This window comes from Oncorhynchus tshawytscha, linkage group LG04, assembly GCF_018296145.1.
Source record: "Oncorhynchus tshawytscha isolate Ot180627B linkage group LG04, Otsh_v2.0, whole genome shotgun sequence".
Classification (NCBI taxonomy): Eukaryota; Metazoa; Chordata; class Actinopteri; order Salmoniformes; family Salmonidae; genus Oncorhynchus; species Oncorhynchus tshawytscha.
This window is the reverse complement of record NC_056432.1, coordinates 29,909,455-29,933,255: the sequence shown is the minus strand read 5'-3', so window position 1 is coordinate 29,933,255 and position 23,801 is coordinate 29,909,455. Positions and strand designations below refer to the sequence as shown.

General features: G+C 43.6%; 1 protein-coding gene across 2 annotated transcripts in view; it reads left to right on the top strand.

Moving 5' to 3' along the window:
• LOC112245910 (rabphilin-3A) overlaps window positions 1–17,592 on the top strand; it is a 46,406-nt gene extending 28,814 nt beyond the window's left edge. For both annotated transcript variants that reach the window (XM_024414097.2, XM_024414098.2), the window contains exons 2-19: window positions 5,544–5,724; window positions 6,502–6,595; window positions 7,694–7,705; window positions 8,123–8,251; window positions 8,471–8,600; window positions 8,786–8,869; window positions 9,145–9,310; window positions 10,416–10,604; window positions 10,740–10,919; window positions 12,965–13,044; window positions 13,210–13,284; window positions 13,545–13,654; window positions 13,834–13,960; window positions 14,062–14,118; window positions 14,241–14,395; window positions 14,612–14,693; window positions 14,881–14,977; window positions 15,076–17,592. In XM_024414097.2, coding sequence (XP_024269865.1) covers window positions 6,522–6,595; window positions 7,694–7,705; window positions 8,123–8,251; window positions 8,471–8,600; window positions 8,786–8,869; window positions 9,145–9,310; window positions 10,416–10,604; window positions 10,740–10,919; window positions 12,965–13,044; window positions 13,210–13,284; window positions 13,545–13,654; window positions 13,834–13,960; window positions 14,062–14,118; window positions 14,241–14,395; window positions 14,612–14,693; window positions 14,881–14,977; window positions 15,076–15,206 — 1,878 coding nt within the window. In that variant the 5' untranslated portion in view covers window positions 5,544–5,724; window positions 6,502–6,521 and the 3' untranslated portion in view covers window positions 15,207–17,592. The remainder of the gene's footprint in view (window positions 1–5,543; window positions 5,725–6,501; window positions 6,596–7,693; window positions 7,706–8,122; window positions 8,252–8,470; window positions 8,601–8,785; window positions 8,870–9,144; window positions 9,311–10,415; window positions 10,605–10,739; window positions 10,920–12,964; window positions 13,045–13,209; window positions 13,285–13,544; window positions 13,655–13,833; window positions 13,961–14,061; window positions 14,119–14,240; window positions 14,396–14,611; window positions 14,694–14,880; window positions 14,978–15,075) is intronic.
• The last annotated feature ends 6,209 nt before the right edge of the window (window positions 17,593–23,801 follow it).

The window sequence follows — 23,801 nt, the reverse complement described above, 5'->3', positions numbered from 1 at the left end:
CTCCGTCTTCTGTTATGCTTTCCTGGCACAGCTTCACACTGTTCTGCATGGTTGTTTCTCCATGATCCTGTCCCCAGGCACCGCTGTGCTGTGCCGTGCATATCGCTGGCTCTCAAACCTTCGTCTCTGTCACATTTAGAAAAATGCAGGGGAAATGCCAGCTGCTTCTAAAGGCACAATACAAAATCTGAATGACTCATCACTTGAATAAGATGAATGAAAGACGAGCTGGTGTACTCTCCAACACTGAGTGAGAGTCATAGAAGAGATGACGCAGACTGAGTGTCAACCCTGCATCATACTCATTGAGACAGATTCGTTCAGACCCTCACCTCCTAGTGCTGTGAGAAGACTATTGAAGCCTGTCGAAGGGTCAATAACCAGAATGTAGTGTCCTTTCTCTGAATGAGTCTTCTGAAAGTCTCTGCCAGCACTGACAGAAAAACTTCTTCAGCGGAGGCATTTTCTCTCGCACTCTCACCGCAGTGACGCTACAGTGTTTATCTTCAGCGTTACAAAACTTTGTCTGGGTGAGAGCTCTTCCTCCAGGGTCCGTATGGTGTACGTCTGAATATCTCTCCACCTCTGATCCCCCTTCCTATCTGCCTTCCCAGGATAACCATCCTAAACAAAAGGGGGATGATTAACTTTGTGCAGTGACGGAGAATCAGGGTTGTGAGACTCAGCATATTGGACGTATACAGTGTTATGCATTTTTGTTGTTTTCTTAGGGAGCTGGACAGGGGGAAATATTGAATGGAAGCCAGACCACTGGGCAAAAACTGGTTGAATCAACATTGTTTCCACGTCATTTCATTAAAAAAATTCTATGTGATGACGTTGTATCAACACTGGTGATGCTAGTGAACAACCTGGTCAAGCTGGTCTGGCAAAACCCATCCATTATTATCATATTTCCCAACATGCTCTATTGCAGTTTTTTTGTGTGTGTTTTTGCATGTACATTGATTGATTTATTAATCGTATGCTACCCAAAGATGAATGACATACATTTTTCGAAACTATTCCAATCTTTTAGTTGGATTTATTGCATCCGTTACTTTAATTTTTATTTCAACTTTATTTAACCAGGTAGGCTAGTTGAGAACAAGTTCTCATTTACAACTGCTACCTGGTAGGGATAAAGCAAAGCAGTTCGACACATACAACAACACAGAGTTACACATGGAATAAACAAACATACAGTCAATAATACAGTAGAAAAAGTCTATATAAAGTATGTGAAAATGAGGTAGGATAAGGGAGGTAAGGCAATAAATAGGCCATGGTGGCGAAGTAATTGCAATATAGCAATTAAACACTGGAATGGTAGATGTGCAGAAGATGAATGTGCAATTAGAGATACTGGGGTGCAAAGGAGCAAGATAAATAAATAAATACAGTATGAGGATGAGGTAGTTGGATGGGCTATTTACAGATGCAGTGATCTGTGAGCTGCTCTGACAGCTGGTGCTTAAAGCTAGTGAGGAAGATATGAGTCTCCAGCTTCAGTGATTTTTGCAGTTCGTTCCAGTCATTGGCAGCAGAGAACTGGAAGTAAAGGCGGCCAAAGGAAGAATTGGCTTTGGGGGTGACCAGTGAGATATACCTGCTGGAGCGCGTGCTACGGGTGGGTGCTGCTATGGTGACCAGTGAGCTGAGATAAGGCAGGGCTTTTACCTAGCAGAGACTAGTAGATGACCTGGAGCCAATGTGTTTGGCGACAAGTATGAAGCGAGGGCCAGCCAACAAGAGCATACAGGTCACAGTGGTGGGTAGTATATGGGTATTTGGTGACAAAACGGATGGCACTGTGATAGACTGCATCCAATTTGTTGAGTAGAGTGTCGGAGGCTATTTTGTAAATGACATTGCCAAAGTCGAAGATCGGTAGGATGGTCAGTTTTACGAGGGTATGTTTGGCAGCATGAGTGAAGGATGCTTTGTTGCGAAATAGGAAGCCGATTCTAGATTTAATTTTGGATTGGAGATGCTTAATGTGAGTCTGGAAGGAGAGTTTACAGTCTAACCAGACACCTAGGTATTTGTAGTTGTCCACATATTCTAAGTCAGAACCATCCAGAGTAGTGATGCTGGATGGGTGGGCAGGTGCAGGCAGCAATCGGTTGAAGAGCATGCATTTACTTTTACTTGCATTTAAGAGCAGTTGGAGGTCACGGAAGGAGAGTTGTATGGCATTGAAGCTCGTCTGGAGGTTAGTTAACACAGTGTCCAAAGAAGGGCCAGAGGTATACAGAATGGTGTTGTCTGCGTAGAGGTGAATCAGATAATCACCAGCAGCAAGAGCGACATCATTGATGTATACAGAGAAGAGAGTCGGCCCGAGAATTTAACCCTGTGGCACCCCCATAGAGACTGCCAGAGGTCAACAACAGGAGGTCCAGAGGTCTACAACAGGCCCTCCGATTTGACACACTGAACTCTATCAGAGAAGTAGTTGGTGAACCAGGCGAGGCAATCATTTGAGAAACCAAGGCTGTTGAGTCTGCTGATAAGAATGTGGTGATTGACTGAGTCGAAAGACTTGGCCAGGTCGGTGAATACGGCTGCACAGTAATGTCTCTTATCAATGGCGGTTATGATATTGTTTAGGACCTTGAGCGTGGCTGAGGTGTACCCATGACCAGCTCTGAAACCAGATTGCATAGCGGAGAAGGTACGTTGGGATTCGAAATGGTCGGTAAACTTTTTGTTAACTTGGCTTTCGAAGACCTTAGAAAGGCAGGGTAGGATAGATATAGGTCTGTAGCAGTTTGGGTCTAGAGTGTCTCCCCCTTTGAAGAAGGGGATGACTGCGGCAGGGAATCTCAGACGATACGAAAGAGAGGTTGAACAGGCTAGTAATAGGGGTTGCAAAAATTTCGGCATATCATTTTAGAAAAAGAGGATCCAGATTGTCCAGCCCGGCTGATTTGTAGGGATCCAGATTTTGCAGCTCTTTCAGGACATCAGCTATCTGATTTGGGTGAAGGAGAAATGGGGAGGCTTGGGCGAGTTGCTTTGGGGGGTGCAGGGCTGTTTACCGGGGTAGGGGTAGCCAGGTGGAAAGCATGGCCAGCCGTAGAAAAATGTTTATTGAAATTCTCAATTATAGTGGATTTATCGGTGGTGACAGTGTTTCCTAGCCTCAGTGCAGTGGGCAACTGGGAGGAGGTGCTCTTATTCTCCATGGACTTTACAGTGTCCCATAACTTTTTGGAGTTTGTGCTACAGGATCCAAATTTCTGCTTGAAAAAGCTAGCCTTAGATTTCCTAACTGCCTGTGTATATTGGTTCCTAACTTCCCTGAAAAGTTGCATATCACGGGGGCTATTCGATGCTAATGCAGAACGCCACAGGATGTTTTTGTGCTGGTCAAGGGCAGTCAGGTCTGGAAAGAACCAAGGGCTATATCTGTTCCTGGTTCTACATTTGGGGCATGCTTATTTAAGATTGTAAGGAACACACTTTTAAAGAATAACCAGGCATTCTCTACTGACGGGATGAGGTCAATATCCTTCCAGGATACCCCGGCCAGGTCAATTAGAAAGGCCTGCCTGCTGAAGTGTTTTAGGGAGCATTTGACAGTGATGAGGGGTGGTCGTTGATCGCAGACCCATTACGGACACAGGCAATGAGGCAGTGATCGCTGAGGTCTTGGTTGAAAACAGCAGAGGTGTATTTGGAGGGCAAGTTGGTTAGGATGATATCTATGAGGGTGCCCGTGTTTACGGATTTGGGGTACCTGGTGGGTTCATTGATAATTTGTGTGAGATTGAGGGCATCAAGCTTAGATTGTAGGATGGCCGGGGTGTTAAGCATGTCCCAGTTTAGGTCATCTAAGAGCATGAGCTCTGAAGATAGATGGGGGGCAATCAATTCACATATGGTGTCCAGGGCACAGCTGGGGGCAGAGGATGATCTATAGCAAGTGGCAACGGTCAGAGACTTGTTTCTGGAAAGGTGAATTTTTAAAAGTCGAAGCTCGAATTGTTTTGGGTACAGACCTGGATAGTAAGACAGAATTCTGCAGGCTATCTCTGCAGTAGATTGCAAATCCACCGCCTTTGGCAGTTCTATCTTGTCGGAAAATGTTATAGTTAGGGATGGACATTTCAGGGTTTTTGGTGGTCTTCCTAAGCCAGGATTCAGACACGGTGTTACGACTCTCGTTGTTGGAATGAAGCGTGGACCAAGGCTCAGCGTGGTAGGCGTACATCGTCTTTTTATTGATGACACCAAAAGCAAAACAACACAGACAAAAAAAATGAAAAAAAGCGCACAGTTCTGTGAGGCTAAGAAACAATACAGAAAACAAGATCCCACAAAACCCAAAAGGAAAATGACAACTTATATGTGATCCCCAATCAGAGACAACGATAGACAGCTGCCTGTGATTGGGAACCACACACACACACACACACACACACACACACACACACACACACACACAGCCAAAAACAAAGAAATAGAAAACATAGACTTTCCCACCCAAGTCACACCCTGACCTAACCAAACATAGAAAATAATAAGGAACTCTAAGGTCAGGGCGTGACACATGGCTAGGACATCCAGGTTGGCAGAGTGTGCTAAAGCAGTGAATAAAACAAACTTAGGGAGGAGGTTTCTAATGTTAACATGCATGGAACCAAGGCTTTTACAGTTACAGAAGTCAACAAATGAGAGCACCTGGGGAATAGGAGTGGAGCTAGGCACTGCAGGGCCTGGATTAACCTCTACATCACCAGAAGAACAGAGGAGGAGTAGGATAAGGGTAATGGTTACTGAAATGGTTGTTCCAGTTTAGATGGTCTCATTTATTCATAATTCTAATCCTGGCAGTCTTTCTGAATGCAGATTTGGGGTGAATAGAAATTCCAATAGTTGGATATTCCTACTCTGGCTGGATTCCAATAGGAATTAAATATACCTTTGCAAGCCAGCATAATGTGACTTGAAGGCCTGAGGGGTCCACTGTATTAGGGAGAAACTCTTAAAGTAAGACCTACGTGATGTACTGTCTTTAATAATTAAGCACTTTGATGCTGGTGACCAGTTTATGCTGGTCACCAGTGTCCAAAACACAGAGAAGGCTGGTCACCAGCATACCATGCTGGTCATCAGTGTCCAAAACACAGCGTATGCTGTGATCAGCCTATGCTCGTCTATGCTGTTTTTTTCCAGCAGGATAGTGAGACAGGTTCCAGGCCAATACTATAAAGGCATCCTCCTACAGTTTATATACAATAGTACTCATTGTTTGTTGTGCATTCTGCGGGTGATTTGAATGACCAATAAATGTAAGTCTTAATACAGGAGTTAATACTGTAGATCAGAATTACCCCTCCCCCTCTCTCTTTTTCTCCACTCCCCCCTCTCTCTCACTTCTAGCTATGTTCTGGAGTGCTACTGTGGAGTGATTGCTTGTAGCAAACTGAAGACAAATGAGATTTATAGATTTTTTCCCCTCACAGTTTCTTTTCTCTCCCTCTTTTTCTGTCTTACCCCCTTACTCTCTCCAATCATGCCACAACATGTCTCAGTTCCCTGCTATCATCAGATTTGGACGGAGGAGCCTCTATCTGAGCCAGGCTACTGTGGAAAGAGGATTGTTGACCCTCCCTACCCACCCTGCTCATTCCCTGAGGACCCACCGTGTTGCTGGTTGGGTGTCGCTCCCCGCTCTGCCTGGTGGTGGCCCTCGGGAGCTTTGAGCGCATAGAGGTACGTTCAGTTCTCTACACTCCTATTGATTTCTGTAATTTCCTGTCACATTGTTCCATTCGAATAAATTGCTCAGTGGTTGCATCACAAACATTAGTTGGTCTGTAAAAATTGTGTAGACATTGGGAGACATGGTTTATCGATCATTACTGTAAAGTTTTACACAGATCACATAAAGGCACTGTTGATATTGTCCTTATTCATAGCCCTTATTGTTATTGTAATGCACTGTGTCAGTATCAGACTCTTACATTAAATAGAATAAGTATGTCTGATGACAAGGTCAGTGAATCTCCTGGCCCACACTCTTAGCATACAGAGGGCTCTGCCTGCTGAGAGGGCAGCAATATTAGTGCTGAAGTCAGTAACATTTGATTTGATTGGAAGTTAGTGCTGCTTAAGCAGGGAAGATTAAATGTGACCGTCAATTTGATCAATTGACAGTTAGTTATGCTTTCCTGCATGGATTTGATGTATTGATTTGAGTTGTGGTAAAGATGGGATAAGATAACTTTTAATAAACAACTCATTATGATTATCTAACTCATAATAATTTAATGTGTGACTAAATTGATTACATAGTGAGGAACAAGATTAAAATTGTTCATGTTGTTTCCAATGAAGGAATCAGAGAATGTAAATGCTCATCTTAAAACCTAGCCTAAGTGATTTAGGGCAAAGAGTATCTGTAGCTAAGAATTCCTTCTTATATGTATCATTTATCATGTAACTTTGTGTGTGTGTGTGTCTCGTCTTTATCTGCGTGTCCACCTGCAGAGTGCAATAGTGCAGCAGCCATGACGAACGCAGTGATGGGCGGTAGCTCGGACCGCTGGGTGCCCAACGATAGGCAGATGAGCATGCATGCCAAGTAAGCACGGGTGGCAGAACAACAGGGTACACTAAGCACCATGCTGTTATCTCTCTGAGTTTTATTTATTTGAGTTATTTTGACCTAGCCAGTTGGGTTGTGGCGGGGCTTATTAGTAGCGTGGCTTTCTACATTATTTTTTGGCCATCCATGAGAGCAAATGTCATACCTATTCATCATGTTAAGTTTGTACACTGCAGTGCCTCCCGAGTGGCGCATGGGTCATTGCACAATTGGCCTAGCTTCATCCGGGTTAGGGAGGGATGTCCTTGTCTCATCGTGCACGCTGGTGGCGTGGCGTGGCGGGCCGGGCGCAGTGCACCCTGACCAGGTTGCCAGGTGTACGGCGTTTCCTCTGACACATTGATGCAGCTGGCTTCCGGGTTAAGTGGGCATTGTGTCAAGAAGCAGTGGGGCTTGGTTGGGTTGTGTTTCGGAGGACGCTCGACCATCACCTCTCCCGAGTCCATACTGGAGTTGCAGCGATGAGACAAGACTGTAACTACCAATTGGGGAGAAAAAGAGTAACAAAAATACAAATAAAATGTTTGTACATTGCAAATGTATATTTTTCAAACATGACATATTATAACATGATTATTTACATTGTGTACTAAAGTGGTAACTATCCCAACATTGGGATTTGCTTGACTCCTACTCCTTATGTGACTTCTACACATGTGTAAGCCTCATTAAAGCTGGCAGTGTCCAACCTTAATATATGATAACAATACAACTGAACAGATGAACGGGAATGACATTTGCTCTCACGGGTGGCTAAAAATAACTTAACATCTGAAAGCTACACCCTTACTAAGCCACGCCTCCATTCTTATGATCTAACCCACTGGGACATATCTCAATAATCCAGCATCAAAAACCCTACCTTGCAATTTTTAAAAGACAACAACCCAACTAAGAGACCCAATGCCTGCAACCCAGCAGTTGGGTCATCCAAACAACCCAGCATTTTTTTTAAAGTGTTGGTCAATTGCCTGCTGCATGGTGCTGTTAACCCCTCCATGCTTTCCCAGGCACCAACTTATTTTCTCCTCTCCTGTCTGCTTCCTTTCAATCTCTGCCATGGCTGGGACTCAGTGATAAGGAACAGTAAGTAGTACAGCTCTCCCTCCATCTCTCCGTCTACCTTATACCCCCACCCTCTCCACTGTTTCAATCTACTATTCTACTTTTTGATTGTATTTAGAGTGTGTCTAGGGTATGTACAGGTAAATGTATATTCTCTCCTTAATTATTGTATGTTCACATATGTTTTGGACACAGGTAATGAAGGGTGTTTGCACAATGTGCACATGTGCATTAGGCCATTATGGTATTTGTTGTATTACGTTGTCTACTTTGTCTCTGTCTATTGTATACCTCTGTCAATTCTTGTGTTTGAGTGTTATTTTGCATATACATTTGATTTCTCACTGTATGTCTGAGTGTGTGACCCTGACAAGCTAAAAATGCATGCATGCAGCATGGGTGCCTCAGCCCCAGACAGTTTTCCTGTGTGGTTGTCAGGGGCAACTGGACCAACCAGGCCAGGCCAGGTCCCGACGCTCCGGACCTGACTGACGAGGAGAAGGAGATCATTAACGGTGTGATCGCCCGTGCTGAGAAGATGGAGGCCATGGAGCAGGAGAGAATTGGGTGAGGACTAAAGAGACATTCTGAGCTAATGGATTGGAACTCCATTGCACGGCCCACCTCAGTGTTGTTAAATCTCAGCTCTGCAAAAATACTGGACAAGATGATAGAATTACACACACGTCATTCAATCAGTTGGACTATTAATACCACATTTACCCAACTGAGCATGGATGTTCTACTGGTAATTGGCTGTAATGAAAGTTGTCCTGGCTGCTACAGGCGCCTGGTGAACCGTCTAGATGACATGAAGAAGACGGTGTGTGGGGACGGGGTGAACCGCTGTCTGCTGTGTGGGGAGCAGCTGGGTGTTCCAGGGGTCAGCTCAGTGGTTTGTGAGGACTGCAAAAAGGTAGGGGGGTTGGAAAGATTGGCTTTTTTCCCCTTCCTAGATGGCAAAGACGGTTTGCTTTTGCTGTGATGAACCATTACGGACCACGTTAGGCCACAATTGACCCTGAGAAATGAAATGGTAATATATCTGTGACATTGTAAACATTAATACCTCTTTGTGAACCTGTGTCTTTTCTCCTGTAGCACATGTGCACCAAGTGTGGAGTGCAGAACGGCAGCCGGTCGCGCTCTGTGTGGCTCTGCAAGATCTGCAGCGAACAGCGAGAGGTGAGTATTTCTGCGAGACAGACAGGGTGACAGGGATATGTCATAGCATGACACATGTTATGCTATGTGTCATAGTGAATTAAAGCACGTGGTGGGTGAAAGATACAGAGTGATGATTCACTTCTGTGAGACAGAGGGATCAGGGAGATTAACAGTGAGTGTACTGTTGGTGTCAAGGTTAAAGCTTATATGACGCAGGCCATTATTTACGAACCCCAGGAAGACTATCTGTTGTCATGGTGTCAGCTTGATGGGGATCCAAAATCATCTCTTAGGTGTGGAAGCGATCTGGTGCCTGGTTCTTTAAAGGCTTTCCTAAGCAGTTCCTGCCCTCGCCCATGCCCATCTCCAAGCCCAAAGAGTCAAGTGCCCAGCGAGCCCCAGAGCCAGCATCATCTGACCCCAGGGCTGCAGCTGGTCATCCCCAATCACAGGCCAGAGGTAAGCAGGCCGCACGGAGCAGTGGGAAAGGGGGTTGTGTCAGGTTGATTGCTTTCTTGGCTTGTGAGAGTGGCAAAGCAGATATAGACATGGTCTGTTTTCAGTAGCTGGCCAGGCAGAATAAAACCCATTCAGCTAACTAATTATAGCTAAATGGGAATGATGTTGTCCTGAAGTCAATATTCTATTCTAAAAGATAAAAGCGATGGAAACCCCGAACAGTATCTACAATGTTTTATTTGTTTTATCTTTTGTACTGTTCTTTACTGATGTTGTCGACTATGAATATAGTACTACTGTTTTGTTGGGAACATATCTCAGTGGGCCATGCACACTCGGGAGAGGTCTTAATTCATGAACATGTACCACGTTCAATATGACTGAAGTCTTATACAAAAAAATACAGTTGACGGGGCAAAAATAAGAGTGTAGGTGTGAGAGAGAATCAGTGTCCGGTGCTGCCTGTCTCCCAGGTCCAGAGGAGAGTCAGTCTCCTACTGCTAGCCAGCAGGGAGCAGGTGAGTCATTCAGTCATTAACCTTATAGCCACCATCTCAATGCACCGTCTCACCAGTTTAAACAGACAAACATCACCAGATGTTGGGCCCTCACTGGCTCCCAGTCACTCCTAACATTTATTTGAATGATTCATTTGTCAGCATTACCATAAAAGCCCAGGTCTGTTTCCCAGGATGAGCACTGCCACCTCCTCTCAGACAGCCAGATCCAGGGGTGGGTGGGTTGACTTAGTCAGTGGGAAGTACATTCTGGGGCAAGGCTGGCACCTCCAGGGGGCTCTGAAAAGAGAGGTGGCATAGAATCGGCTCCCACTTGCAGCAGTGCCATTAGAATCGCAGTAAGATATCCTCAAAAAAGAAAGCTGGGGGGGGGAAAGGTAGAGAAAAAAATCCAGGCTTTAGGAAGTGATCAAGGTTGCCTGCCACAGTTTGTTGTACTGTATGTAGGTCAATGCCTGTGCAATGGAAAATCTGCAACATTAAAAGGATTCACAGAGACTAGGGAGCCATATGGATTCCACTGCAGGGCAGTCTCAGTGATATGCTGGTGTGTGTGTGTGTGTGTGTGTGTTTGTTAATGTGTGTAGCAGGACCAGAGGAACTGGGGCATGCTGGCAAACCACCTGTGGCCCCTAAGCCGTCAGATGTTCGCATGGCCACTGGTGGGACTGGTCATGGTTACAATGAGGGAGGTGCTCAGAACAGCCCAGTGGCGCTGCAGAAGGCTGTTCCAGTCCAGAGCTCCAGGCCCCCTCCAGCAGCATCGGCCCAGCAGGGTATGGCAAAGATGGACCCACATCACCAGGCCAGCCCTGACACTGACACACACTTAGCATTTATAGAGGATAGAAATATGTAGTGTCCATCAGCACATAAAAACACACTAATCATTATCATGGTTATGGTTGTAGCTCCACTGGAGACGGAGGGAGGTGGCTACTCCACTAGCGGTGCTCCAGTGGAGGAAAGAGTGCCTCCTGCAGTGCGGGAGGAGAGGAGACAGCCAACCACCTACAACCCCGTTCCTGCTCGACAACAAGCCCCTCCGCCTGAGGAGGAGGATGCAAACAGCTATGACTCAGATGAGGCCAGTAAGTGACCAGCCTGTCCTTCCAGCTAGACCTCTTCAATATGGGCTATGTGTCTACTGTTGGATTTCCACCTTACTCAAGACTTCAGTGATCTCTCTCTCTATGGCTTCCAGACTGTTTTAAGTCAACATACACTGAGTGTACCAACATCACTTAGTTGTGGTTTACTGGGCATATATCACACCTCCTCGGGCCGTATTGCTTAAATAGACTCAATATTAGGAAGATGTTCTTAACGTCTTGTACACTCAGTGTATAAAGACTCCCCACTGGGCACATACATCAATTTAACTTCTATTCCACGTCGGTTCAATGTAATTTCATTGAAATAACGTGGAAACAATGTTTATTGAACCGGTGTTTGCCCTGTGGGTCTGCTCTTTGTATTTCTATTTGTTTACGTAGTCATTCAGCAGACACTTATATCCAGTCTGTTGTAGCATCTCCATGCTTGATCTCTTACCCCTTTGAGTCGATGGCCTTTGTAGCGTTCTAAGCATATCAATCATCTAATAATACTAGCAGCCAGCATGCATCCTTCTAGTAGAATTCATGGAGATGTATTGGAGATGATATACGATAACGACCGTATATTATCCAAGCATGTGAATCAATATCTTGGAAGCAAAGTAGAAGAGAATGTAAAACAATTCAATAGTGAGACAAACTCTGTAATGGAACAATTTGTATGCATGTCTCCTTTGCGTGATAGGAATCGTGTCATGACAGTCGTACGCCATGTTCCATTCCTCAAATGGTCTATCCTTGCTCCCTGCGGGATGAGGCGTTCATTTACTTCATGGAGGTCTGGGAATTTAGAACAGAACACATTATTTGGGATAAGAGAGCTGACGGGATCTAGATTTCCCTTGAGTTTGAATAGTTCCCTAATGTTATGGTAGAAATAGCATTGGTTCTGGTTCTCTATGGAGTTGGCAGTGCTAAGACAGCCAGGTTCTGTGGTACAGACTGGTTTCAATAGCTCAACTGCTGCTGACTAGATCAGTGTTCAATCTACTCAGAGATGTCCTGGTTCTGTAGGCCTAATGGATTAAACAAGTACATTATTTGTTTGCATCTAGTTACTGTAGATAGCATTATATTACACAAATTAAATGTGTGCATTTTGGCCCTAATCTAATATTCAACTTTCCTGTGCTTTCTGTTTTCCTGCCATTTGAAATGTTACGTATTAGCTCAGTGATGTCTAATAGCTAAAGAGGCTGATTGGAGTCAGAGAGATTTGAGTACACAGGCCACTAGAACTACAGGCTTTAAAAGCTAGCCTCCCAACCATTACTCAGCAATGTGGTGGTTTGGAGCTGTTGGAGGTTTACTGTTTTAGATGAGGGGGATGATAGATTTAAACCTATTGATTATTAGTATCATCCCAGTTTCACCCTCCCTAAACATCCATGCATAGAATCCCATTTAACTTCTCTGTTTTCATGTTCCGTTTGAAGTGGGATATTTTCTAAATGTATTCCTTTGTGAGTCATATTTTTCTTTAGTTGATATTACAGAGATATCCTGCTGGTTTTTAATGGAATTTCCTGTTTCTTTGGACGGATGCATAACCTATTTCATCTGTTTACAGTCCATTTAGTCTGCAGATTTACTGTTGGATTATTTATTTATTTCTCCTTTATCAGTTCATCACTTGATTTTCTGTTGTTTGGTCTGCCGTCTGGCGTGAGGCTCATGTCTCTTTTACTGTCGACCAGGCCTCTCCAACCCTGTTCCTGGAGAGTTACCCTCCTGTAGGTTTTTCACTCCCACACCAGTTGTAACTAACCTGATTCAGTTTATCAACCAGCTAATTATTACAATCAAGTGCGCTACATTAGAGTTGGAGTGAAAACCTACAGGACGGTAGCTGTCTAGGAAAAGGGTTGTAGACATTCTCAATATTTTCTGATACTCTGAGAATCAATCCCAGTCTAGACTCTATTTACAACCCAGTGCTCCCTATATAAGATGTACTGCTAGTGTCTGTGTTCCACTGTTTGTTGTCTGATCTAATGACTGTTCTGGGTGTATTTCAGCCACTCTGGGCGGCTTGGAGTTCAGCTTGCTTTATGAGCAGGAGAACAACAGTCTCCACTGCAGCATCCTCAAAGCCAAGGTATCACCTACTGCACTCATTCACTCACTCACTCTGAGCCAATTACACTGAAGTGGCCTGTGTTAAGAAGCTGCTGCTGCAGTAGTTTACTTTTCCATCTTGAATAGGGGCTCCTGGTCCCTGCTGTCCTGTCTGGTGACCTAAAGAGTCTTGTCTTTCCCTCAGGGACTGAAGCCCATGGACTCGAACGGACTGGCTGATCCCTATGTCAAGCTGCATCTATTGCCAGGGGCCAGTAAGGTGATAGAATTCACTTTCCTTATTTTCAACCTGGGAGTTAATATATGTTTGTGTATTTGTTATGGTATGTGTTATTATTCAGAAAAATGTGTAATGCTAGGATACATGCCCATTAGCTCAAGCCTGCCACCATAAGGATTATCCATTGTACTACACATAAAGGTCCCTTGCCTCTCTCCAGCCTCAGATATAGAAGTGCTTTAGACCAGTTGATTGAGTTCCTTATCTTTATTTATTGTATCTACTCTCATGTGCTGCAGTCCAACAAGCTACGCACCAAGACCCTGAGAAACACCCGTAACCCTGCCTGGAACGAGACCCTGGTCTACCACGGACTCACAGACGAGGACATGCAGCGCAAGACTCTCAGGTGGATACTTGAAGCAGAGAAACAACACACGTCTGTTCACTAAACATCAGGATAACCTGTCTCGTTGTCTACATTTGTTACCGTGGTTTTATCTAAAGGCTTAATTGTTTTAATTTACATGATTTCCTCCATAGACATGATGATCCAATATTATTGATGTACTATCTTGTTTGATGTAGGATCTCTGTCTGTGATGAGGACAAGTTTGGGCATAATGAGTTTATCGGAGAAACTCGCATTGCGCTGAAGAAACTGAAGATCAACCAGAAAAAAAACTTCAACGTGTGTCTCGAGAGAGTTGTCCCTGTGAGTACGTTAACATGCTACACACATTAGATAAATATACAGTAAAAGTCCCATTTGTCTGTATGTTTGATTGGACCACCCTTATCCATATTTTTCCACAGACAAAGAAGACTGCAACAGCTGGAGGGGCTCGAGGCATTTCGCTCTACGAGGATGAGGTATTGGTGTTTGACCTGCATGTGTGGGCATGTAGATTACCGCTACGTGTCTTCATGCAAATCATGTCTTCATGATATGATTTTTAAAAATTTTACTCTTCCCTCCTCTCTCTCTCGTCCAGGGTGGGAAGGAGGTTGGAGATGTGGAGGAGCGTGGTCGTATCTTGATCTCCCTCACGTACAGCACCCAGCAGAATCGTCTCCTCGTGGGTGTGGTGCGCTGTGTTCACCTGGCCGCCATGGATGCCAATGGATACTCTGACCCATTTGTCGAAATGTCAGTCTGTTTCACTGTGTTTCCTATCAGGCGTGAATACAAACAAAACTTTTCCAGTGTTTAGTATCATTTTTTCACTCAAAATCAATACAAATGGAATTATGTCAAAGTTGTTAATTTGCACAGCAGAATATATCTGTTTTGCAATTTAGTTTCCTATCCCCAAATGCAGGATGACAACATCAAACTAATATGATCTATTATATGATGTGTTAGATGCCTGAGACCTGATATGGGGAAGAAGGCCAAGAACAAAACAAATATCAAGAAGAAGACCCTAAACCCAGAGTACAACGAGGTCAGCCTCCTGTTGGTCCCTTGCAATAATAATAGAAGATGAAAGTAACCATTTGATAGCAGTACTTTGTTTGTGCTTTTAATGTTTAAATGCCTGTGAAAACATCAATGTATTGATTTGTGTATCGAAGTAAATTACATTTATTGGATATTGTGAGGGGGGTGATTTCTCCGTTGTTGTGTTACAGGAATTTAGCTATGACATCAAGCACAGCGACCTGGCTAAGAAGACCCTGGACATCTCAGTGTGGGACTACGACATTGGGAAATCCAACGATTACATCGGTACGATCCATAGGAGATCTGTTTGAGATCTACTATACTTTGTTGAAGTTTCCATCTGTTGTGCCAGCCCTCTCACCCTCCTTGTTGGTCTGCTGTAGGTGGGTGCCAGCTGGGCATCACAGCCAAAGGGGAGCGGCTGAAGCACTGGTATGAGTGCCTGAAGAACAAGGACAAGAAGATAGAGCGCTGGCACACCCTGTTGAATGAGAATCCTGTCAACAGCAACTAACCCCTATTAGAATGAGCAAAGTCCTCTCCCTCAACACTCATCCCCCTCTCCTTTCTCACATTACCCTCTCTACCCTTCCCAATAACCTTTAATATTGGACTAACCAGTAGTCTTCCTGTCTGGCTGTCTGCATTCTTTCCTGTCCTCAACCCAACCCGCCACATGCACCTTTCCATCCTCCCCTGTTGTCCCAGATGTGATATTCCCATCTCATGTCTCTCCCCCTTTACTGAGACTTATCTGGAAATACTCCTCCAGAGGCAAAACATGGTATACTTTAAAATCATCCTTCAAAAACAACTTAGAGATTAAACAATTTAAGGCAAAAAAATACATAAATAAATACTTTTGAAGATAATAAAAACAACAGCTTGACATTGCATTATACGGTTGCATTGAGATAATCATAGCAGTTGATGATGTTATATATTGAATTTGACACATCCTAAAGAAAACCAATATTGAAATGCACTAGCACAAAAGATGTTGAAGCAATATGTAATTCTATGTGGGATTACAGCTGCAGCACCCGTTGAACTATGAAGTTCATTAGACTGGCAGGTTGTAATCCTTGATTTCTTGTAAAATGACATCATGCAGTATTATTACCACTTGTATGAGCATGCAAAACCACATGAAACCACATGAAAACACACCGAGGACACACAGCTGCCCTCTGAACTATTTCAAATGTTCCAAAAGTCACATGTTTATTTAATGATATCTAATGAATATTATGGCATTCTCATGAAGAAGGTTTATATGCTGCAGAATTTCTGAAGTTAAGGTACATACTAAATAGGCAATTCAAGTAAATCATATTTGTATTTATTTCAGAATCAGTTTAAATATTTTGAATGATAGCACTCCTATTAGAAGAAACTGTGCTCACTTCATGCCAAGTGTTCACTTTGTCCTTATCTGAGTCATGTTTATAGAGGTAGTGGGAACATGTTCAATTTTTGATGAGAATGTTTGCACTGAAAAGTTGAAAATCTGGTTCAGTTCTTTGTTTACGGTGAAGGAAGAGAGGAGACAGGAAAACCTTATTTCCCTGGCGAGTAATGAGAAGTATACTATGACAGGTGTGGTCTAAATGAATGTTTACTGAGGTTTTTTACTGACTGACATTTTTAGATCGAATGCACATGATCAGATTTTTCACTGACACTTAAAGCCTGCTCCACCTTAGTCACATTAAATAAGACAACATGGGTAAGGCTATGTCATAAGTAAATGTGCTGCTTGCATGCACTGTGCTCGTGACCCTTGTGTTTTCTGTGGCTGGAGCAGTCACACACCCTAACCGGCTCCTCCCCACAATGCACCCCCCTTTACCCACTCAGGCCGCCTCCATTAATGCATCATCCTTTTTTGCTGCACAGTTCACTCAAAGTTTTGGCGGGCGGCTGTTGACCAATTACCGTAATTCAAAGAAAGCACATTGTATACCATGGAATGACCTCAATTTATACAGCTGTTTGCAAGTTTCTCCAAAAAAACTATGCATGAGAGATCTTGTGGTTCATGATATATACATTGACTTAAGAAACAAATTATATTGTAATTTGATGATTTGTCTCTACCCCTTAACATTGGTCCAAATGCTTTTTTTTAAACACTGAAGTCCACAGCAACATACATGTATTTATGCAGCAAGAATATCAGGACTATCATTATCATTAGGCTAACAATGGATAAATTCATTGATGTAGCGCGCTACTTTAGACCCTCTTCAGAGCATCCTCAGCTTGGTAATGTGACAGGGATGAGAGCAAAAGCTAGGACCCTGTACACAGAGCTCAGATAACGCTTAGAGGGCTGATTACTGTGCGTAAACAGTCAAGCACGGTGATCTCACCGACCAGTTCCTGAAGGTAGACGATTAAAGGAGATTCATCTCATCTATAGAGTGATGCATTTTCATCAAGTGCTCTGTCTCCTCCTTTGATGGGTAAAAACAGGGGCTCCCACAGCCAATGAGAGCCTCTGCTGAACTGTATTGTCTTGCTGTCCACCAGTAGCCACAATTTCAACATTATTTTGTTGCGTATGCACTTGGTTTTCACTGGTTCTACTACGGTACTATTGTAGCCTACCTGTTCTGTTTTGTGACCAGTTTAGTGGTCTTTAATCTTAATTCGTTTCTATTATCTTTTCTGGATAGTAAGTATCGCTAAACCTAAAGAGGATACAACTGTTCTCTGTTTTGTTCTGCCTACTCTATTTAAATGAATTGTTTGTTGGTTTTATTTATGTCAATTGTAAATAAGTAGTGCATGGACTTGAGAGAAACAAAATATAAGTACCTGTGTATGTTTGCATGTAAAGATTTTACAAAGAGTTAGGTTTACACAGATCAATAAAAGCAAGGTCAGACTTGTGAGATCATTATCTTGTGTACCGTCTATGGTCTTTGTGGGGAGATAGTTCTGTGTGTGTGTGGTTTTGATGCTACATGTTGCGTTGTGCCTAAGAACAGCCCATTGGGCATATACCACACCTCCTCGGCCCTTATTGTTTAGAGAAACACTGAGTGTATTAAACATTAGGAACGCCTGCTCTTTCCATGACATAGACTGACCAGGTGAATCCAGGTGAAAGCTATGATCCCTTATTGATGTCACTTGTTGTCTAGATGAAGGGGAGAAGACAGGTTAAAGAAGGATTTTTAGGACTTGAGACATGGATTGTGTATGTGTGCCATTCAATTCAAATCAAATTTTATTTGTCACATGCGCCGAATACAACAGGTGTTTCACCTTACAGTGAAATGCTTACTTACAAGCCCTTAACCAACAATGTAGTTAAGAAAAATACCTGGTAAGTTAACAAAAAACATAAAAAACAAATAAATACAAACAAATACAAAAAACTAAAAAACAAATTTAAAAAATTGCTTAGTAAAAAATAAGAAATAAAAGTAACAAATAACTAAAGAGCAGCAGTAAAATAACAATAGCGAGGCTACCGGTACAGAGTCAATGTGCAGGGGCACCGGTTAGCTGAGGTAATTGAGGTAATATGTACATGTAGGTAGAGTGAAAGTGACTATGCATAGATAATAAACTGAGGGTAGCAGCAGCGTAAAAGGGGGGTGCAATGCAATTGCCATTTGATTAGCTGTTCAGGAGTCTTATGGCTTGGGGGTAGAAGCTGTTTAGAAGTCTCTTAGACCTAGACTTGGTGCTCCGGTACCGCATGCCATGCGGTAGCAGAGAGAACAGTCTATGGCTAGGGTGGCTGGAGTCTTTGACAATCTTTAGGGCCTTCCTCTGACACGGCCTGGTATGGAGGTCCTGGATGGCAGGAAGCTTGGCCCCAGTGATGTACTGAGCTGTTCGCACTACACTCTGTAGTGCCTTGCGGTCGGCGGCCAAGCAGTTGCCATACCAGGCGGTGATGCAACCAGTCAGCTCTCCATGGTGCATTTGTAGAACTTCTTGAGGATCTGAGGACCCATGCCAAATCTTTTCAGTCTCCTGAGGGTGAATAGGTTTTGTCGTGCCCTCTTCACGACTGTCTTGGTATGCTTGGACAATGTGAGTTCGTTGGTGATGTGGACACCAAGGAACTTGAAGCTCTCAACCTGCTCCATCCACTACAGCCCCGTCAATGTTAATGGGGGCCTGTGCAGCCCTCCTTTTCCTATTGTCCATGATCATCTCCTCTGTCTTACTCACATTGATGGAGAGGTTGTTGTCCTGGCACCACACTACCAGGTCTCTGACCTCCTGCCTATAGGCTGTCTCATCGTTGACAGTGATCAGGCCTACCACTGTTGTGTCGTCAGCAAAATTAATTATGGTGTTGGAGTCGTGCCTGGACATGCAGTCCTGAGTGAACAGGGAGTACAGGAGGGGACTGAGCACGCACCCCTGAGGGACCCCGTGTTGAGGATCAGCGTGGCGGATGTGTTGTTTCCTATCCTTACCACCGGGGGGCGGCCCATCAGGATGTCCAGAATCCAGATGCAGAGGGAGGTGTTTAGTCCCAGGGTCCTTAGCTTGGTGATGAGCATTGAGGGCACTATGGTGTTGAACGCTGAGCTGTAGTCAATGAATAGCATTCTCACATAGCTGTTCCATGTGTCCAGGTGTGAAAAGCCAGTGTGGAGTGCAATAGAGATTGCATCATCTGTGGATCTGTTGGGGCGGTATGCAAATTGGAGTGGGTCTAGGGTTTCTGGGATAATGGTATTGATGTGAGCCATTCATAGAGTGAATATGAAAAACAAAATAGTGCCTCTGAACGGGGTATAGTAGTAGTAGGTGCCATGCACACCGGTGTGAGTGTGTCAAGAACTGCAACACAACCATGCAATCTCCATAGACAAACATTGCCAGTAGAATGGCCTTACTGAAGAGCTCAGTGACTTTCAACATGGCACCGTCATAGGATGCCACCTTTTTAACAAGTCAGTTCATCAAATGAATGAGCAGCCCAGACAACTGTAAGTGCTGTTATTGTGAAGTGAAAACGTCTAGGAGCAACAATGAGCCGCAAAGTGTTAGGCCACACAAGCTCACAGAACGGGAGCGCCTCGGTTGCAACACTTACTACCAAGTTCCAAACTGCCTCTGGAAGTAACATCAGCACAATAACGTTCGTCGGGAACTTCATAAAATGGGTTTCCATGGACCAGCAGTCGCACACAAGCCTAAGATCACCATGCGCAATGCCAAGCGTCGGCTGGAGTGGTGTAAAGCTTGCAGGCATTGGACTCTGGAGCAGTGGAAACGCGTTCTCTGGAGTGATGAATCACACTTCACAATCTGGCAGTTCGTCGGACGAATCTGGGGTTGGCGGATGCCAGGAGACGGCTACCTGCCCGAAGGCATAGTGCCAATTGTAAAGTTTGGTGAAGGAGGAATAATGGTCTGGGACGATTCTAGACGATTCTGTGCTTCCAACTTTGTGGCAACAGTTTGGTGAAGGCCCTTTCCTGTTTCATTATGACAATGCCCCTGTGCTCAAAGCAAGGTCCATACAGAAATTATTTGTTGAGATTGGTGTGGAAGAACTTGACTGGCCTGCACAGAGCCTAAATTGGAGCGCAGACTGCGAGCCAGGCTTAATTGCCCAACATCAATGCCCAACCTCACTAATGCGCTTGTGGCTGAATGGAAGCAAGTCCCTGCAGCAAAGTTCCAACATCTAGTATAAAGCCTTCCCAGAAGAGTGGAGCCTGTTACAGCAGCAAAGGGGGGACCAACTACATATTAGTGCCCATAAATTTGGAATGAGATATTCGACGAACAGGTGTCCAACAACGTTGAATTGACGTCTGTGCCCAGTCGGCAGGCTTCTCTGATTTCTCCAACCGGCAGCAATTTCTCCCACAAACTGCTGTTAATTGACTTTATTGTAAATTACAGGGTAAAGCAAGTACATGCAACAGGGTTGGTTATGTTTCTACTTGACACTGCATAAATACAGTGCATTCGGAAAGTATTCAGACCCTGTGACTTTTCCAAAATCTTTTAACTAGGCAAGTCAGTTAGGAACAAATTCTTACTTACAATGACGGCCTACCCTGGCCAAACCTGGACGACGATGGCCAATTGTGCTCTGCCCTATGGGACTCCCAATCACAGCCGGATGTAAATACAGCCTGGATTCAAACCAGGTACTGTAGTGACGCCTCTTGCACTGAGATGCAGTGCCTTAGACCGCTGTGCCACTTGGGAGCCGGCTGCTACGTTACAGCCTTATTCTAAAATGGATTTAATTGTTTTTCCCCCTCATCAATCTACATGCAATAACCCATAACGACAAAGCAAAAAAACAGTTTGCTTTGTCATTAACCTTCATCCCAGTCTGAGGTCCTGAGCTCTCTGGAGCCAGTTTTCATCAAGGATCTCGCTGTAATTTTCTCCATTCCTCTTTGCTGACTAGTCTCCCAGTCCCTGCCGCTGAAAACCATCCCCACAGCATGATGCTGCCATCACCATGCTTCACCTGTCACACCCTGACCTTAGTTATCTATGTTTTCTGTATTATTTTGGTCAGGTCAGGGTGTGACGAGGGTGGGTATATGTGTTTTTGACTTGTCTAGGGTTTTTGTATGTTTATGGGGTTTTTCTTGTCTAGGTGTTTATATGTCTATGGTTTCCTAGATTGGTTCTCAATCAGAGGCAGCTGTTTATCGTTGTCTCTGATTGGGGACCATATTTAGGTAGCCATATTCCTTGGATAGTTTGTGGGTTATTGTCTATGTGTAGTTGCATGTCAGCTATATATATATATATATATATATATATATATATATATATATATATATATAGCTTCATTTTCATGTCTTTGTTTAGTGTTTTTTTCCCTTCATTAAAAGAAGCATGTATGCTTATCACGCTGCGCCTTGGTCTCATCAATACGACGAACGTGACATCACCGTAGGGATGGTGCCAGGTTTCTTCCAGATGTGACACTTGGCATTCAGGCCAAAGAGTTCAATTTTGGTTTCATCAGTCCAGAGAATATTGTTTCACATGGTCTGAGAGTCTTTAGGTGCATTTTGGAAAACTGCAAGCAGCATGTCATGTGCCTTTTACTGAGGACTGGGTTCCGTCTGACCACTCCACCATAAAGGCCTGATTGGTGGAGGGCTGCAGAGATGTGTGTCCTTCTGGAATGTTCTCCCATCTCCACAGAGGAACTCTGGAGCTCTGTCAGAGTGACCATCAGGTTCTTGGTCACCTCCCCGACCAAAGCCCTTCTCCCCTGATTGCTCAATATGTTCTTGGGGACCTTCAATGCTGCAGACATTTTTTGGTACCTTCCCCAGATCTGTGCCTCGACACAATCACAATTTGAGCTTTTTGGCCATCAAAGAAAATGCTATGTCTGGTGCAAACACAACACCTCTCATCACCCCGAGAATACCATCCCCACAGTGAAGCATGGTGGTGGCAGCATCATGCTGTGGGGATGTTTTTCCATCGGCAGGGACTGGGAAACTGGTCAGAATGTAAGGAATGATGGATGGCGCTAAATGCAGGGAAATCCTTGAGGAAAACCTGTTTCAGTCTTCCAGAGATTTGAGACTTGGATGGGGGGGCGGTGAATAGTTATGCATGCTCAAGTTCTGTTTTTTGTCTTATTTCTTCTTTGTTTCACAATAAAACATATTTTGCATCTTCAAAGTGGTAGGCATGTTGTGGAAATCAAATTATTCAAACCCCCCCAAAATCTATTTTAATTCCAGTTTGTAAGGCAACAAAATTGGAAAAATGCCAATGGGGTGAATACTTTCGCAAGCCACTGTATACAGTACCAGTCAAAAGTTTGGACACACCTACTCATTCAACGATTTTAAAAACTATTTTCTACATTGTAGAATAGTGATGACATCAAAACTATGAAATAACACACATGGAATCATGTAGTAACCAAAAAATTGTTAAACAAATCAAAATATTTAATCTTAACATTGTTCCCTATTATTTGAGATAAGAGTTCAATGCTTATAGCAAACAGGAGTGGCGAGAGAAGGAAACCTTGCCTACATCCTTGTTCCAGCCGGATAGACTGAGAGAAGCTCGGACTATGCCTTGTGTGGCAGAGTATAATGAGTATAATGACTGAATCCATTGAATTACATTTGTCAAATGTTCGGAAGAGACCGTTTCAGCATCCAGTGCCAATGCCATGTGAGGCACTAGTTGGGGAATTGGGTGGGACATAATTTTAAGCAATCTACGTATGTTGTCAGGTTGGTGACGACCAGGAATGAAAACTAATTGGTCTGGATGTATTATTGTTGTTATCACTGCCTCCAAACGTTTAGCCAATATGGAGGACGAGATTTTACAGAAGTGCAATTGGCCTGTATGGGGAGCATTCTGTGGATCTTTAAGTGCTTTGAAGATGACAGATATAATCACCTTCTTCCAGCATAGCGGGAGCTCCCCCTTCTGGAGAGCATGGGAATAGGCCCTCTCCAACAGTGGGCAAATGAGGTCAATACAATTTTTATAAAACTAATTTGAGTAGCTATCTGATCCAGGACTTTTATTATTATTCAATCTCTTCCCTTGTTATGGGAACATCAATGATTTTTTTGGGGCAGCTTGATCTATTTTGGGTAAATTAATGGAATCCAAATAGGGATCAATTCTGTTGACATCCCCACATGTCTGTGTTAGAGTACAATATCTTACAGAACTTAGCAAAGGCATCAGATATTTATTTTGGTTTGTACAGAAAGGGTTTGTCTTAATTAGTGCTTTTAATTTTCTGTACAATTGTCAACGCAGACTGTTTCCTGAGTTGAAATGCCAAAAGTCAACTGGCTCTACTCCCATGATCATAGTATCTGTGTTAAAAATCATAGGTTTCTTTCTACGTTCTCTCTCAGCAATCCATCTAGTACTCTCTTCGCCTCATTTAGCTGTGTTAGATTTTCAGCTATGGCCATCTGTGATTGTTCTAGACCTTCTATTTTCTTCTCAAGTTCTAAACATTTGGTCACTAGCTTTTTCAAGGTTGAAGAAAATACATAATTTTACTCATCAATATCACCTTAGACGCCTCCCATAGGTTGTAGGAGAAATCTCTGCTGTATCATTGAATTCAAGGAATTTCATAAACTCT